Raw genomic sequence first — 13,560 nt, 5'->3', positions numbered from 1 at the left:
AACATACGTATGTAGTTTTGGTCTACAATTAAGTAACCAATTAATTTGCCAAAATGAAAATGTTCAATTTTCAATTCTCTGTGATTACACTGGCAGTGTAATCACAGACACATTGGAAAAGCATATTCTAATCAAGCTTACTTGGGCGTGGTTTGATCATACAGCATCCTACTTGATGGTGCAGACGCTTTTTACTACATGAGTTCAATCACAGAGCACTTCCCGTAAAGCTACCCTGAGGTTGACCTATCGAGGACAAAGAACAATAATTAGCGACTGACTGCCATGTGGATTAGAAGTTAGCCGGAGATTTTTTTGCGACCATGAGCAGCTGCGACGATATTAGGATGACTGGCAATACTTCAGTTCACACTTTAGTCCAACGGTCACCATGGAAAAAAAAAATCAACGTTTCGAAAGCGTTTCTGACAAGCAGGAATAAGTCGTAGTTGACGTGCACCAAAATGCCAGTAACGTTCCACGACACCCACACGATTTATTTATTAAATTTTTATTATTTTAAATTCGCTTGTCACAAGCGGCTCCGTTGCGGGGGTAAGAGTTGCAGGTCAGTCTCAGGTCGGTTTTGATTTTAATACCCGACATTAAATGTCTATTTTACAGTTTTCAGCTCTGATCCAGACTGTTGTTGTCTCTCTCAATTATCTAAAAGACATCGTGTACATTGCGGCTGTGAACCAGATGCACCTGCCGCTATGCAAGCTGTTTCTGAACCACGGGAAGCACATTCTCTGTGAGAAGCCGCTGGCTCTAAACGAGAATGAATGCCGGCAAATCGTCGATATGGCGAAGGAGAAGGGTGTTTTCTTCATGGAGGTGAGGGTTACGTAGACAGGACAAAACCCTTAGACGTACAACAGGCAAGCAGCCAAGTAGTCATTCTCTAGATGAGTTTATTACATTAGTGGGCAAAACAAGAGTAACCTTGAGTCTTTTCTGTATGTCAAATGCTGTGTCGTGCCAGTTGGGAGAGGAATGGTATCCTGCTAAAAAGGTACTTTGCATGATGTATATTTGGCAATTGTTAAGTGGTAACGTTAGGAACCAAGTACAGTGCCAATGACGACGCTAACTGACTGACGAAGGATGGGATCATGCAGAAAATTGTATGAAATTGTTATCAGGCCCAAAACTCCAATTGTGGAGCCAGCCTTAAAACACTGTGCACAGATCTGACCGAATTTGGAGGGAAAAGGGGCACTAGTCTCTTTTTCCAAATTAATAACACGTAATGAGTTGCGAAGACAGTACATCTACGGTCGTAGGCCTTCTACATGTATTACTCATCCGAAAGTGCACGGTCAAAGCTCTGTCAACCATGGATGCAAAAACAGGGCCTCGTCTCCCAATAAATGCTCAAACTACACTGCCTTCCTCTAAACGGAGATCTGAACGAAGGCTGATTTAATTATTATTTCGATAAGCGTCAAATGTGAGCTTCTCCCTGGATTGCAGGGCTGGTGGTCACGGTTCTTCCCGGCTGCTGCCAAGCTGCGAGAACTGATTACAGAACGGGCAATCGGAGAGGTCAGATTTATGCAATGTGCTATGGGTTTCTTAACCGACTTTAAAGATAGACTCAAGAAAAAAGGTGAGTAACAAGATCAATTGATTAAACAAGTGATACAGAGAGACTAGTGTCTTTTACCTCAGCATACCGATATACTACAGCATAACCCCTTTGGGTGTATTAAAATCATATCGAAATCGTTGAATTGAGACCCGTTAGGGTTAACGGCTTGCTGTTCTAGCTGAAAAAAAAAACTTTTTTTTTTTCATTTCCGCGGTAACGTATTAACCGTCGTGGTTGGTTGGGTCAAAACGTGGAAGACAATCAAATGAGCGGACGCTGCTATTAAGTAGCCCAACCTGAACTGACCATTAAACGGAAATGCCTTTCTGGGGAGATTAGAATTGATTGGGGAGACCACACCATAACTAAAGGAGCTAAGGGGATAACGGAGCCCCTTTGTTTGGCTAAGTCGATTTGCTAGGGAGCAAAACCACACAGAAGAAATAAGGTTAAAATTAGCAACTCCTTTGTATCGAACCAATTGGCCAAAAAACACAAGTGGCCACGGGTGACGCCTGTTTACGCTATGGACCTTTCGTATGTGAATCGGTTGATGTGCAGAGGACACTTGCCACAACTTTTACTAGGACAAGTGAAAAAAAATGAAATAGAATAAAAATACCAATGCCTTTACTGAAGAGCTGTGCCTCCCAACATATTTATGAGCGTCATAAATAAATTGCAAAGTTGAGGAATTTTCAGGCAAAAAACCCGTCCGCAGCAGCTTTTTCGGGTTAGAAAATCCGACGTTAACTGGCTATTATCGTGACGTATATTGTATCTTTTTGTCTTTGTGCATTTCTTTTATAAATCGCATTTAGCCAACTTATGTTCAGTTTAACCTTAGTTGTAACTCCTCTTCTGTTATTAAAATACACCATTTCTTAAAACAACAACTATTGTCAGTTCATGTAGAACTTCACAAAACAGATAAATTGTTAAGAAACTTACCTACCGATACTTCCAAGAGATATTCCAAATGCAAATGTTGCAAAGGAAATATTTTTCACTAGACCGAGGAATTTTGGACTGGTAAGCACGTAATTCCCGGGTTGTAAACGTGGTCTTCATTTGAAGACACAGTGAACTGTGGTTCCCAAATTAGCTGCTCGCCAAACTTACTTGTTTGTGGCTTCGAGGGTCCCCTCTCTGCACAGTCATATCAACCGGTGACTTGAATGTATCATGCCTCCAACCTAACTTTTATATACAGATCTATTTAGACTTGCGAGGTAATGAAGACCGTGTGTGTACTCCCTCCGATCCAATTGAAAGTGTAGGCGGCATGCCTCTGCGTGTGACGTAATATGGCACGCACTCTGCATTTGAAGAAAAATGGATGTGCACACACAGCCAAAGTGTTGCACAATTAACAGCTTGGGTCAGCTGGACACAGCAACCCAACTCTGGATTGAATCATCTCACAGCTCAAAGCATTAGTAAAAACGTTTTGTTCTCTTTTACAGTGGACAACAGTGGTGGAGATTCTTCGCCTCCCCTCCCATTGGAATTAAACAATATTCGCTTTGTCTTCGTTTTTTCTTAACAGAAGGGTCGGTCATATTGGTAAAGGTCTCCTCGTCTCCCACGTTTGGCAGTCTCTAACCCACACTAATTATTACCAACGCTGAATCCCATAATGCAATATCCACATTGCAAGACCAACGCCCCGGGGTACCTTTCTTGACTTACTGTTGCAATACAAATATCTTAAAACTTAATGAAGTTACACCGGTGGCACTGTTTAACTCCTTATTTGGACTTTCAAGCACATGTAGGATAAAAACTGGAGAAAAGAGTGTGCCTAAGAGTTGACTTGGCTCGAATGATGAACCAGCTGCTAGATAAAAATAAATAAATAAATAAAGTAATCATAATGATACATGTATTCTTCTTGTTGAATAAATGCAAAATGAATAATTTAACGCCCATGACTTCTGAGTACCTTTAAACATATTCAACATAAATTGCATAGGCTATCCGTTCGTATACAGAGTTCGGTGGAGGTATTCTTCTGGACAACGGGATCTACCCTTTAAGCCTGGCGCTCATGGTGTTTGGTCAACGTCCGGTGTCGTGCAGCGGAAGTGGATTTCTTGCAGACTCGGGTAGAAGGCATTCCTAATAATTTTTTTCGTTTCGGTCTTCTTTCACTGTTTTCATTTGTTAATTTTTCCGAGACGATAATTCATGGTTGCAAAATGTTCAATGGTGTTCAAATGGTGTAGGCCTACTTTACCACCACTTCTTCCATTTGCCGCAGGCTGTCCTCAAAATTACATAACAGACATACAATATGATACAAATTCTTTGCAACCTGCATTGCCTAAGGAAACTTAAAATACCGATCCAGTACACATCATCAAAGCTTCACTTATGGTCGCACTTTAAAAAGTTGAATCCATCTGGGGAAACAAAAATATGTTTTTTTAATGAAAAAAATGCATTCTCTTGGTATCGTTGTGCAATTCTTATCTCGTAATTTTTACATAGGGGTTGATGAAACCTGTATGATAAGTATGCTGTTCCCAAACAAGGCAGCTGCTTCACTGTCACTGAGTATGGTTGTTGCGCTTCCCAATGAGGTCAACATCCAAGGCACCAGAGGTCACATCAAGGTACATGTACATGTTTGTTCTAGAACGTGTTCCGAAATATAACAAAGGACAGAATGTGTTGAACACTGAACAAACTAACTTATTCGCAGTTTTCAACCTACTCCTAATACACTTCATCCATAATTGGGGCAGTTACTCCGTGAAATTACAAAATAAACTGGTTCATCCGAAAACTACAAAAAGAGTGCGGCTTTATGAAATCAACACTGCCCTGTAATAGAAATTATAAATGAAAAACGAAGTCAAACAAAATAAAAGAAAAAAATTGAACAGAAAAGAACAAGGGTTAAATCTAATAAGTTAAAAAATTAATACTCAAAGTTACAGGGGGTGCACGTAATGTCTATCTAATCCCGGTTTGAAAATACAACAGATACCCACTCCTTTTTGGGCGCCAACAAAATTGGAAGTAACCACGCAATCAGATGTGGAAAGTGTCACCATGTTACAATAGCACATGTTGTATTGCTACCTAAGTTCAATGCACGGATTGACCTTCAACAGTAGAACCACTTTCCAAGTAATGAGCCTCACTTAAGGAATGACTAGTTGAACCACAAGGCCCTTGGGGAGGAAAGCAGGGCTGGACCGGATGGGTCATGAGGCAGCCCACTGGCCTTATAAGGAAAAGTCAGTGTTCATTAATTTGACTAACCCTACCCTCAAATCCAAATGAACCAAACATATTCATGCACGCTGTATTAATATTCAAAGACTAGTAGCTAATACCTAATAAGGCAAGGAAACTTGTATGATGGATGAAAAATGGAATGTCCAGCAAATGTATAAAATCCCTATGAGTTCTGGCAATTGGGCAGAGAGCCGCACATCGAGCCAGCCGAATAAACCACATCAACTACAGTACAACTTTGTCTCAAGTCATCCTCTTGTGTCGATTCATATAACCTGTCGGGTTATATTTGGTGGAGAATCCGGGTAGCTCTCTCTACGTCAAGTCTTTCATGATCACACGATCGAAGTCCAAGCAACAGCTTTCATCAGCCATGGCATGTACAGCACATATCGAATCTATCCTCCCAAAGTTTACTGGGTATGACTCGGAGGATCCCGAGCTTTGGCTTGACCGGTACGAGAGATATGGTCTTCAAAAGACTTGGACTGCAGCACAACAAGCCAGCAATTTTCCTCTCTATCTTTCAAGTGCCGCTAGCTACTGGTATAGAGATCTCCCTGGGGAGACTAAGGCCGCCTTTGCAACACTCAAGCAGGCGTTTCTCAAAAAGTATCAGCCCCACGAAGGCATGCGATGGGTTAGACTCTCAGAGCTCGCCGACCGAAAGCAACAGACGAACGAAACGGTCGAGAAATACCTGGTGGACATAGAAAAGCTGTGCTGTCAACTGAAGAAGTCACCGGAGGAAAGGATGGAGGCCTTCATCAGAGGACTACGCCCCAACATTCGAGCATACGTCATCAAGGCTCACCCAAAGACCGTGGACGAGGCGGTGACTCAAGCGCGGATAGCGCAATCAACGTACACACAAGACGAAACACCTTCCACCGAAGTCAACTCGGCGATTAAACATTTAACAGCCCAGATAACCGCCCTGAAAGATCAGCTGACAACCATCTCTGCCACCCAGCCAACGCCCCAACAACTACCAAACGCAGGACAGAATCAGCTCCGCCCTCAGCGATCCCAAGTTTTCCTGCGCCAACACCAAGGCCGAGGACAGCAGCAAGCACAACCGACTAGGCCTCCGATGATGATGTACCCGTGCCGTGGATGTGGAGGTGAGTGTACAAGTAGGCAAACATGTCCGGCCTGGGGTATTGAATGTAACTATTGTCGTAAGTTTGGTCATTTTGCTAGAGTGTGTTTCCAACGTAACCGATCTAACACCGTCAATGATATCCACCTGTCAAATCAATGACTAGAAAATCAGACATCTCCGGTTCCACACCTGACTAATGTTTCTGCCATGTCAGGCGGAAGCAATCTAGTTCAGGTAAAAATTGGCTCCGATAAACGATTCGCGTTACTCGATACGGGTGCGTTAATATCATGCATGACTAGAAATACATACGCGCAGTGTTTTCCTCAAGATCAGTTCCCTTTGGGCCATTCAGATGTGCCCTTAATTTCAGGTGTTGCTGGTCATGTAACTAGAGTTATGGGCAAGGTTGTTCTGCCGCTTTCTATTGGAGAGCAGAATTTTGAACATCCATTCTATATCCTGGAAACTATGAACCACGAAATCATTCTTGGTGTAGACTTCTTGAAAGCGCATAAGGCCAAGATATCGTTTGAGGAAAATCATGTAGTGTTCCCCGATTCCCCTTCTATTCCATTAGTAGGTAAAGAGGCAAAGAAGGTAACTGTCCGGGCAGTGTGTAATGTATCATTGGCACCCAGAACACAGACTGTACTTCCTGTTCAATGTAGAAATGTTAAGGCCCAATACGGCATTATTGAACCTGTTCCAACCTTGTATGAGGACACACAGTTAGTTGGCGCCAAGTGTGTTGTTAAATCTGTTTGTGGTAAATCTGTATATCAGCTCATGAATCCTTCTGACAATTCTGTGCAGATAAAACGTAACCAAGTGGTTGGCTATTGGGAGCCACTCTCTGATGATATGTATATTGAAAGCTTTGAGGTCGGCGGAAAAGATACCCCTACGGTTAAGTCTAAACAAACAGATGTGACACACAAACACACTGTAACCGTGACCGAAAGTGTTGAGCACCCTGACATTGTAGAGGAACTTGCTATCACTATGGAGGATTCTGATTTAACATCAGATGAAAAGCAACAACTTATCTTATTTTTGGCTCGGAACAAGGAGGTTTTCTCGAAAGATGTAACTGATTTGGGTACCACTAATATTCATCACCACAGAATAGACAAGGGTGACGCACAACCAATCCACCAACGTTTCTATCGCACTTCCCCTGTTCACAAAGCAGAAATTGACAAGCAAATCCAAGATATGCTCAACGCTGACATAATTGAACCATCAATCTCACCCTGGGCTAGCCCGGTTGTTCTTGTGAAAAAGAAGAATGGCGAATTCCGCTTTGCTATCGATTACCGTCGCCTCAATCGAGTCACAAAACCCATGTCTTTCCCTCTACCACGACCTGATGATGTATATGATACCATAGGTGAATCCCATGCTACGATATTCACTGTACTCGATCTTGCGTCAGGATTTTGGCAAATACCTCTGGATGAAGATAGCCGCGCGAAAACGGCTTTCACATCTCATAGTGGCAATTACCAGTTCAAGAAACTTCCATTTGGTCTCATGAATGCACCAGTTTCCTTCCAAATGGTTATGACCCAAGTCTTGCGTGGGCTGACTTGGAAATTTGCACTCGTGTATGTGGATGACATTATCATTTTCTCACCTGATTTTGACACACATCTGAAACACTTGCAGGCAGTCTTTGACCGGCTCCGTTGTGCAAACTTGAAATTGAAACCACAAAAATGCCACTTTGCTGCCAAACAGGTTACCTATCTTGGGCACATCATATCGAAGCAGGGGATTAAGACTGATCCCGCCAAAACATCAGCGGTTACTACTTTCCCTATCCCTAAAGACCCATCAGAAGTTCGTTCGTTTCTAGGACTCTGTAACTACTATCGTAGGTTTGTGAAAGGTTATGCCAACATAGCCGCACCCCTTAACAGACTCCTACAGAAAGACGTGTCATTTGTATGGACGGCAGATTGTGATCGTGCTTTTCACCAGCTGAAACAAGCACTTATCTCCCCACCAGTTCTCGGCTATCCCAATTTTGATCGTGAGTTCATTCTCGCTACTGATGCTAGTGGCTTTGCAATCAGTTACATCCTCTCTCAAACCGACGACAACGGTAAGGAGATTGTGATTCAGTACGGTGGGAGAGCACTCACAAAAGCTGAACAAAAGTGGTCTATAACTGAAAGGGAGGGGCTAGCTGTTGTCGAAGGTATTCAGTTTTATCGGGTGTATCTAGCTAACAGACGTTTCCGTGTCCATACAGATCACGTTTCTCTGCAGTGGCTCAGATCTATACACAATGCAATGGGTCGATTAGGCCGCTGGTCTATCGTGCTGCAGGGGTATGATTTTGAAATTGTTCACAAATCTGGCACATCCCATGGTAATGCCGATGCCCTTTCCCGTCGACAATATTCCATCAGCGCCTCTCAAGTTCAAACCCCTAAGGCAGATTCACTCCCGGTAGACACTGTGCATCAGATCCACACGCTCAGTCAATCACGGAAGGAGGAAACATACGAATACAAATTGACGTACGCTGCTATGTCGGAGAAGGAAACCGTATGTTCTATCGATAACCCAGACAGTTTGATGGACCCATCCATTGATATCAAAGCTCGCCAGCGACGTGATATTTCCCTACGTCAGTACATTGAGTATTTAGAGGATGGTAGTTTGCCGCCCGATGCTCATGTTGCTCGACGAATAGTCGCTGAAGTTCAGGATTATGTCGTACAGGACGGTGTATTGTTTCATTACTATTATCCCAGGGGCAAAGGTCACAGAGTTGATAGACAAATCAAACAGTTAGTCGTTCCTCAATGCTTACACCATGACGTACTCCTTGCATATCACGACTCAGTCCTGGGAGGACACCAGGGAATCGATCGCACATACAACAGTATTCGCCAGAAATATTTTTGGCCCCGAATGTTTTCTCAGATTGGAGCCTATGTTAAGTCATGTACAACCTGCCAACGCATAAAGGTTAACCATCATGCTCAGCGCGCGCCCCTCCGACCACTGCCTGTAGGGGAGGTATTCTCCAGGGTACACATTGACATACTTGGCCCTTTGAAGCCATCTCCTGATGGGTACAAGTACATTCTTTTGATTGTCGACTCGTTCTCAAAATGGTGCGAAGCTTTCCCCCTCAAGACGCAGGATGCCGAGGAAGTAGCCAAAATACTGTACAATGAAATAATATGCCGATACGGTGCTCCTTCCTCCCTCCTCTCTGACAGAGGAACGCAGTTCATGTCTAAACTTATCAAGCAGTTGTGCAACATTTTTCAGATCACCAAAGTTCAGACCAGTAGCTACCATCCACAAACGAATGCAACGTGTGAGCGCATGAACAGTTTCATTTGGCAGTCCCTTCGCGCTTATTGCAAGCCAGACCAATCAAACTGGGTGGAGTTACTTCCCAGTGTCATGTTCGCTTATCGAAGCACACCAGCCACTGAATCCACACAACTTAGCCCGTTCATGATTCTATTTGGTCGTGAATGTCATCTGCCGATTGATACCGCATTGCTACCCCAAGCGCAGGCCGGTGCCCGGTCAAATCCTACACTTGAGCGTATCATGCAAAACCTCGACACCGCGCGCAAAATTGCCGCGGAAAACACGAAAATGTCACAAGCAAAATACAAAGCCCAGTTTGACAAGAAATCTAAAACCCCAGCTTATCAAGAAGGACAAAAAGTATGGTTGTACTGTTCGAAACGTCAAGTTGGCTTATCGCCCAAAATGTGCCATAAGTGGCTAGGTCCCTACTATATCTGCGAGGCTCGAGACAACTTCACCTACAAACTTCGAAAGTGCAGCGATAACAAACTTATGTTGTCCCCAGTCCACGCGAATCGGCTGAAGCAATACCATGATCCTCAGGACAGACCAGTTCACATTCCTGATGGCTTAAACGGCCACACTGAGCTGGGTGCTGAGGAGTTTGAGGGCAATGACACTTTAAGTGACCTTGCGCAGGACCCACCTAATTCTACACCCACTCAGTCTGACATCGCACACGAATCATACCTCCCACCCGTTGTCTTGGGCAGTCCCACACAACCCTCTGGCGATACACCAGCAGCCGTTAATGACCAAGGTCGTAGTGATTGGTTTATCGTTCATAGTCTCAGACGCTCTGCCATTATTGACGGCAAGCGTCATTATCAGGTAAAGTGGAAAGGGTACGACAAAACAACTTGGGAACCCGAAGAAAATATTCCTGCCGAATTGATCCAAGACTTCCACATACGAAAAACCAAACGATCTAAGGCACAGTATCGCAGAAGATGAACGTAATTGTATTCGGGCCTCAGTACTTGTAGTTGATAGTCTAGCTTTTTGATAACGTCCTAATATGAATTTTCACCGTAGTTATGTAATGTACCTTCTAATCTTTAATAGCTATTTGTTCATTCTTCTTAAGTATTTGTCAGTTTGTTACCTTCTTTGCTTCGTACTATATGCCGGCCATGGACATGATTGCAGTGCCTGTACACTCATTCTCTTATATTTCTGTGGTTTCATGAAGTTATCTATTGTTTTTATTTCTCGACTTTTGTTAATGTATTATTATTATTACTAATTTTTGTTTGCTTAGGGTCACCAGTACGTTTTATCACTGCTTTTCTTTTTTTTTTTACATGTTGTTTCTGTTCCTTATTAAGTCGGGAGACTTAAGCTTCGAGGGGAGGGCACATGTCACCATGTTACAATAGCACATGTTGTATTGCTACCTAAGTTCAATGCACGGATTGACCTTCAACAGTAGAACCACTTTCCAAGTAATGAGCCTCACTTAAGGAATGACTAGTTGAACCACAAGGCCCTTGGGGAGGAAAGCAGGGCTGGACCGGATGGGTCATGAGGCAGCCCACTGGCCTTATAAGGAAAAGTCAGTGTTCATTAATTTGACTAACCCTACCCTCAAATCCAAATGAACCAAACATATTCATGCACGCTGTATTAATATTCAAAGACTAGTAGCTAATACCTAATAAGGCAAGGAAACTTGTATGATGGATGAAAAATGGAATGTCCAGCAAATGTATAAAATCCCTATGAGTTCTGGCAATTGGGCAGAGAGCCGCACATCGAGCCAGCCGAATAAACCACATCAACTACAGTACAACTTTGTCTCAAGTCATCCTCTTGTGTCGATTCATATAACCTGTCGGGTTATAAAAGCCCCTTTAAAGTAAAGGAGAAGACAGAGACGCTGGAGTTTCCCCTTCCAGTCAGCGATCTTCCTCAGAATTATCCCCATGCCGTGGGTATGAGTTACGAGGCCGAGGCTGTGCGACAGTGCATCACAAGAGGTATAAACCCAAAAACTAATACATGAGACTTGACATCAAATCATAGGCACCTCGAGTATTTGCCCCAGGAAAACGGGGAGCGGCAGCACTTTTTGCAGAGGAGGGGAAGCATTCATCAGCAGCAAACTGCTCTTCGGTAATTTTAAGCGAATTGGTGATTTTATCCCGTTTCCTCCCTTTTTGCCCGTTTTTCTTTCCGCCCCCTCCCCTTTGCAACGTCCAGGCGTCAAAGAAGACGTGCAGGTGATATTACTCGCCCCTTGAGTATTTTTCGGTGAGCAACATGCACATGCAATGTGTGTGCTGTACGAAAAGGCGGCTCTAGACAAAAGTAGGCATGCCAAATCAGTTAGGTGGGTAGGCTTCCACGTCCCATGTACCTCAGAATAGGCCAACAATGTGCTGACAAGTCAGTCTCATGTAAGCAAGACAGACAAAACAAAATGACGCAAGCATCGCTTTCCAACTGATAATAATGTGTGAAAACGCCACCAACGAGAGCGTTTCCAGCATGGGGCAAGCTGAAGGAAACCTTATTTCTTTCATCGATGTACCGTAATCAGTCTTCACTTATGTTTGACTTGTGATGTTTGTGAATGGGATTGAAATGACTAATTCAACAAACATTTTCGACACTCAAATTAAGTAATGGAACTAAATGACAATCAATTTGCTTCCCGCACTAAGAGCAATTAGTGGACGAAGTGTGCCGGTGAAGCATTATAAAGTTTTTATATACCTCACTTGAAATCAACCCACTGTCTTTTTACATAGTGTTGCAATTAAGACTGGGTAAATCCCTTCTCCGAACATCAGTTTTAGTCTTAGATTATGACTGTGAGTGTTAATATCAGATGCCCATTTCATACGAGGTTGAGTTTCTTCGAAGTTTTATATTATCTGTTTAGTTAATAAGATAACTCTTAGACATGTATATTTGAATTGGTGGTGTATGTATTTAAGCAAGATAATTTCGGACGGAAAAGAAAATGACTGGTTCTTGCATTAAACCTGCGCCGTGCATAATACCCATTTCCACAATGCAATGAGAATATCAAAAAGGCTACAGGCAAGAAATATGAATGGTAACCCGTGTGTTATTCGTTTGTACTCTTTGAAGGCGACAAAGAGTGTTCCCTTGTCCGCCATGAAGACAGCCTTTATATGGCAGCGCTACTGGAAAAATTACGCCATGATTTGGGGTACGTGTTGGAAGGTGATGCCATTTGACGATCCAGGAAGTAACGTGGAAAGGAGAATAACCGTTAGTAATGAGACCACCGGCACATTTCATCAATTTCTCAAACGAACAATCAGGCAAACAACTCGAGGTGGCTGTTTTTCCACGTGGCATGTCACCTTTATATGGAGTTTGATCTGTCATTCTCAGTTGTTCAAGCTTAAAGTGAAAAATTAAACACGCATTCACATGAAAATGTTACAAGCAAGTACACATATGTGGTAGGGAGTAATGAATATAGGGATTACACTGGAACCACGTGCACTTTAAGATTCTGAAAGGAAACAGTTTCAAGTAACGATAATCTACAAATTTGTAAAGTTTAATGTATTATTGTATTTGTAATGGTTATCTCTCCAAAAATTTTAAGGCCACAAATAGCTGTAAGTGATATAAATCCACGATGTTTTGATAAGAATAAAATGTATCAATAATTCTATTGTCAAAATGCTTTAAAACCACATGCACTTTAAGACTGTGTAAGGAAATGCATTAATGCAATAAGTTTTAAGCAACTATAATCTATAGATTTGTAAAGTTTAAATGTATCACTCTTTTTATAATGCTTATCTTTCCGATCAGTGTGAAGTTGAATTTTATTTAAGGAAGGGATTTTGCAAATTCAATATCACCCCTATAGAGCATCGTAGTATGATCCAAGTAATAATTATGGTGGCTGTTCCGATTGGAGTGGTGAAAGAGATTTTCGTAAACAAAAAGTACGATTTCCACACGTTAAACCTCCCGTATTTCAAGACATAAGTTCTTCTTTGCTTATTATTATTAGTGAATCAACTATAAGAATGGAGTTTCAGACTTTCATTGACTGTAAACTGACGTAAAAGTGCGGTCATCAAGCACGATAGTGCGCGCACGTGCATTATCATATAGGCCTACTCGTTCACGGACGTGATCGACTGCGTACCCGGATAAGGTTTTTTCATGAATCTGCAATGCTACATTGTCGAGCAGGCGCATTACTCAAAGGTAAATTCACTGATTACTCCTGGCTGTTGAAACTGCTTCTTTTTAAGGGAATGAGAAC

General features: G+C 42.6%; 1 protein-coding gene across 4 annotated transcripts in view; it reads left to right on the top strand.

Annotated features, from left to right (window-relative positions):
• LOC110982584 (trans-1,2-dihydrobenzene-1,2-diol dehydrogenase-like) overlaps positions 1–13,277 on the top strand; it is a 28,603-nt gene extending 15,326 nt beyond the window's left edge. For 3 of the 4 annotated variants that reach the window (XM_022241102.2, XM_022241121.2, XM_022241112.2), the window contains 7 exons: positions 674–837; positions 1,477–1,612; positions 3,589–3,702; positions 4,088–4,212; positions 4,586–4,647; positions 11,145–11,275; positions 12,396–13,277. In XM_022241102.2, the coding sequence (XP_022096794.2) occupies positions 674–837; positions 1,477–1,612; positions 3,589–3,702; positions 4,088–4,212; positions 4,586–4,647; positions 11,145–11,275; positions 12,396–12,505 (842 nt within the window). In that variant the 3' untranslated portion in view covers positions 12,506–13,277. Of the gene's footprint in view, positions 1–624; positions 838–1,476; positions 1,613–3,588; positions 3,703–4,087; positions 4,213–4,585; positions 4,648–11,144; positions 11,276–12,395 lie in introns of all 4 variants that reach the window. The other variant, XM_022241130.2, reaches the window with a different exon arrangement.
• Positions 13,278–13,560: the final 283 nt, after the last annotated feature.

This window comes from Acanthaster planci, linkage group LG05 (assembly GCF_054643075.1).
Source record: "Acanthaster planci isolate LZ-2023a linkage group LG05, COTS_SCS, whole genome shotgun sequence".
NCBI lineage: Eukaryota > Metazoa > Echinodermata > Asteroidea > Valvatida > Acanthasteridae > Acanthaster > Acanthaster planci.
Note: the sequence above shows the minus strand (reverse complement) of the source record. Positions and strands in the feature narration are given on the sequence as shown.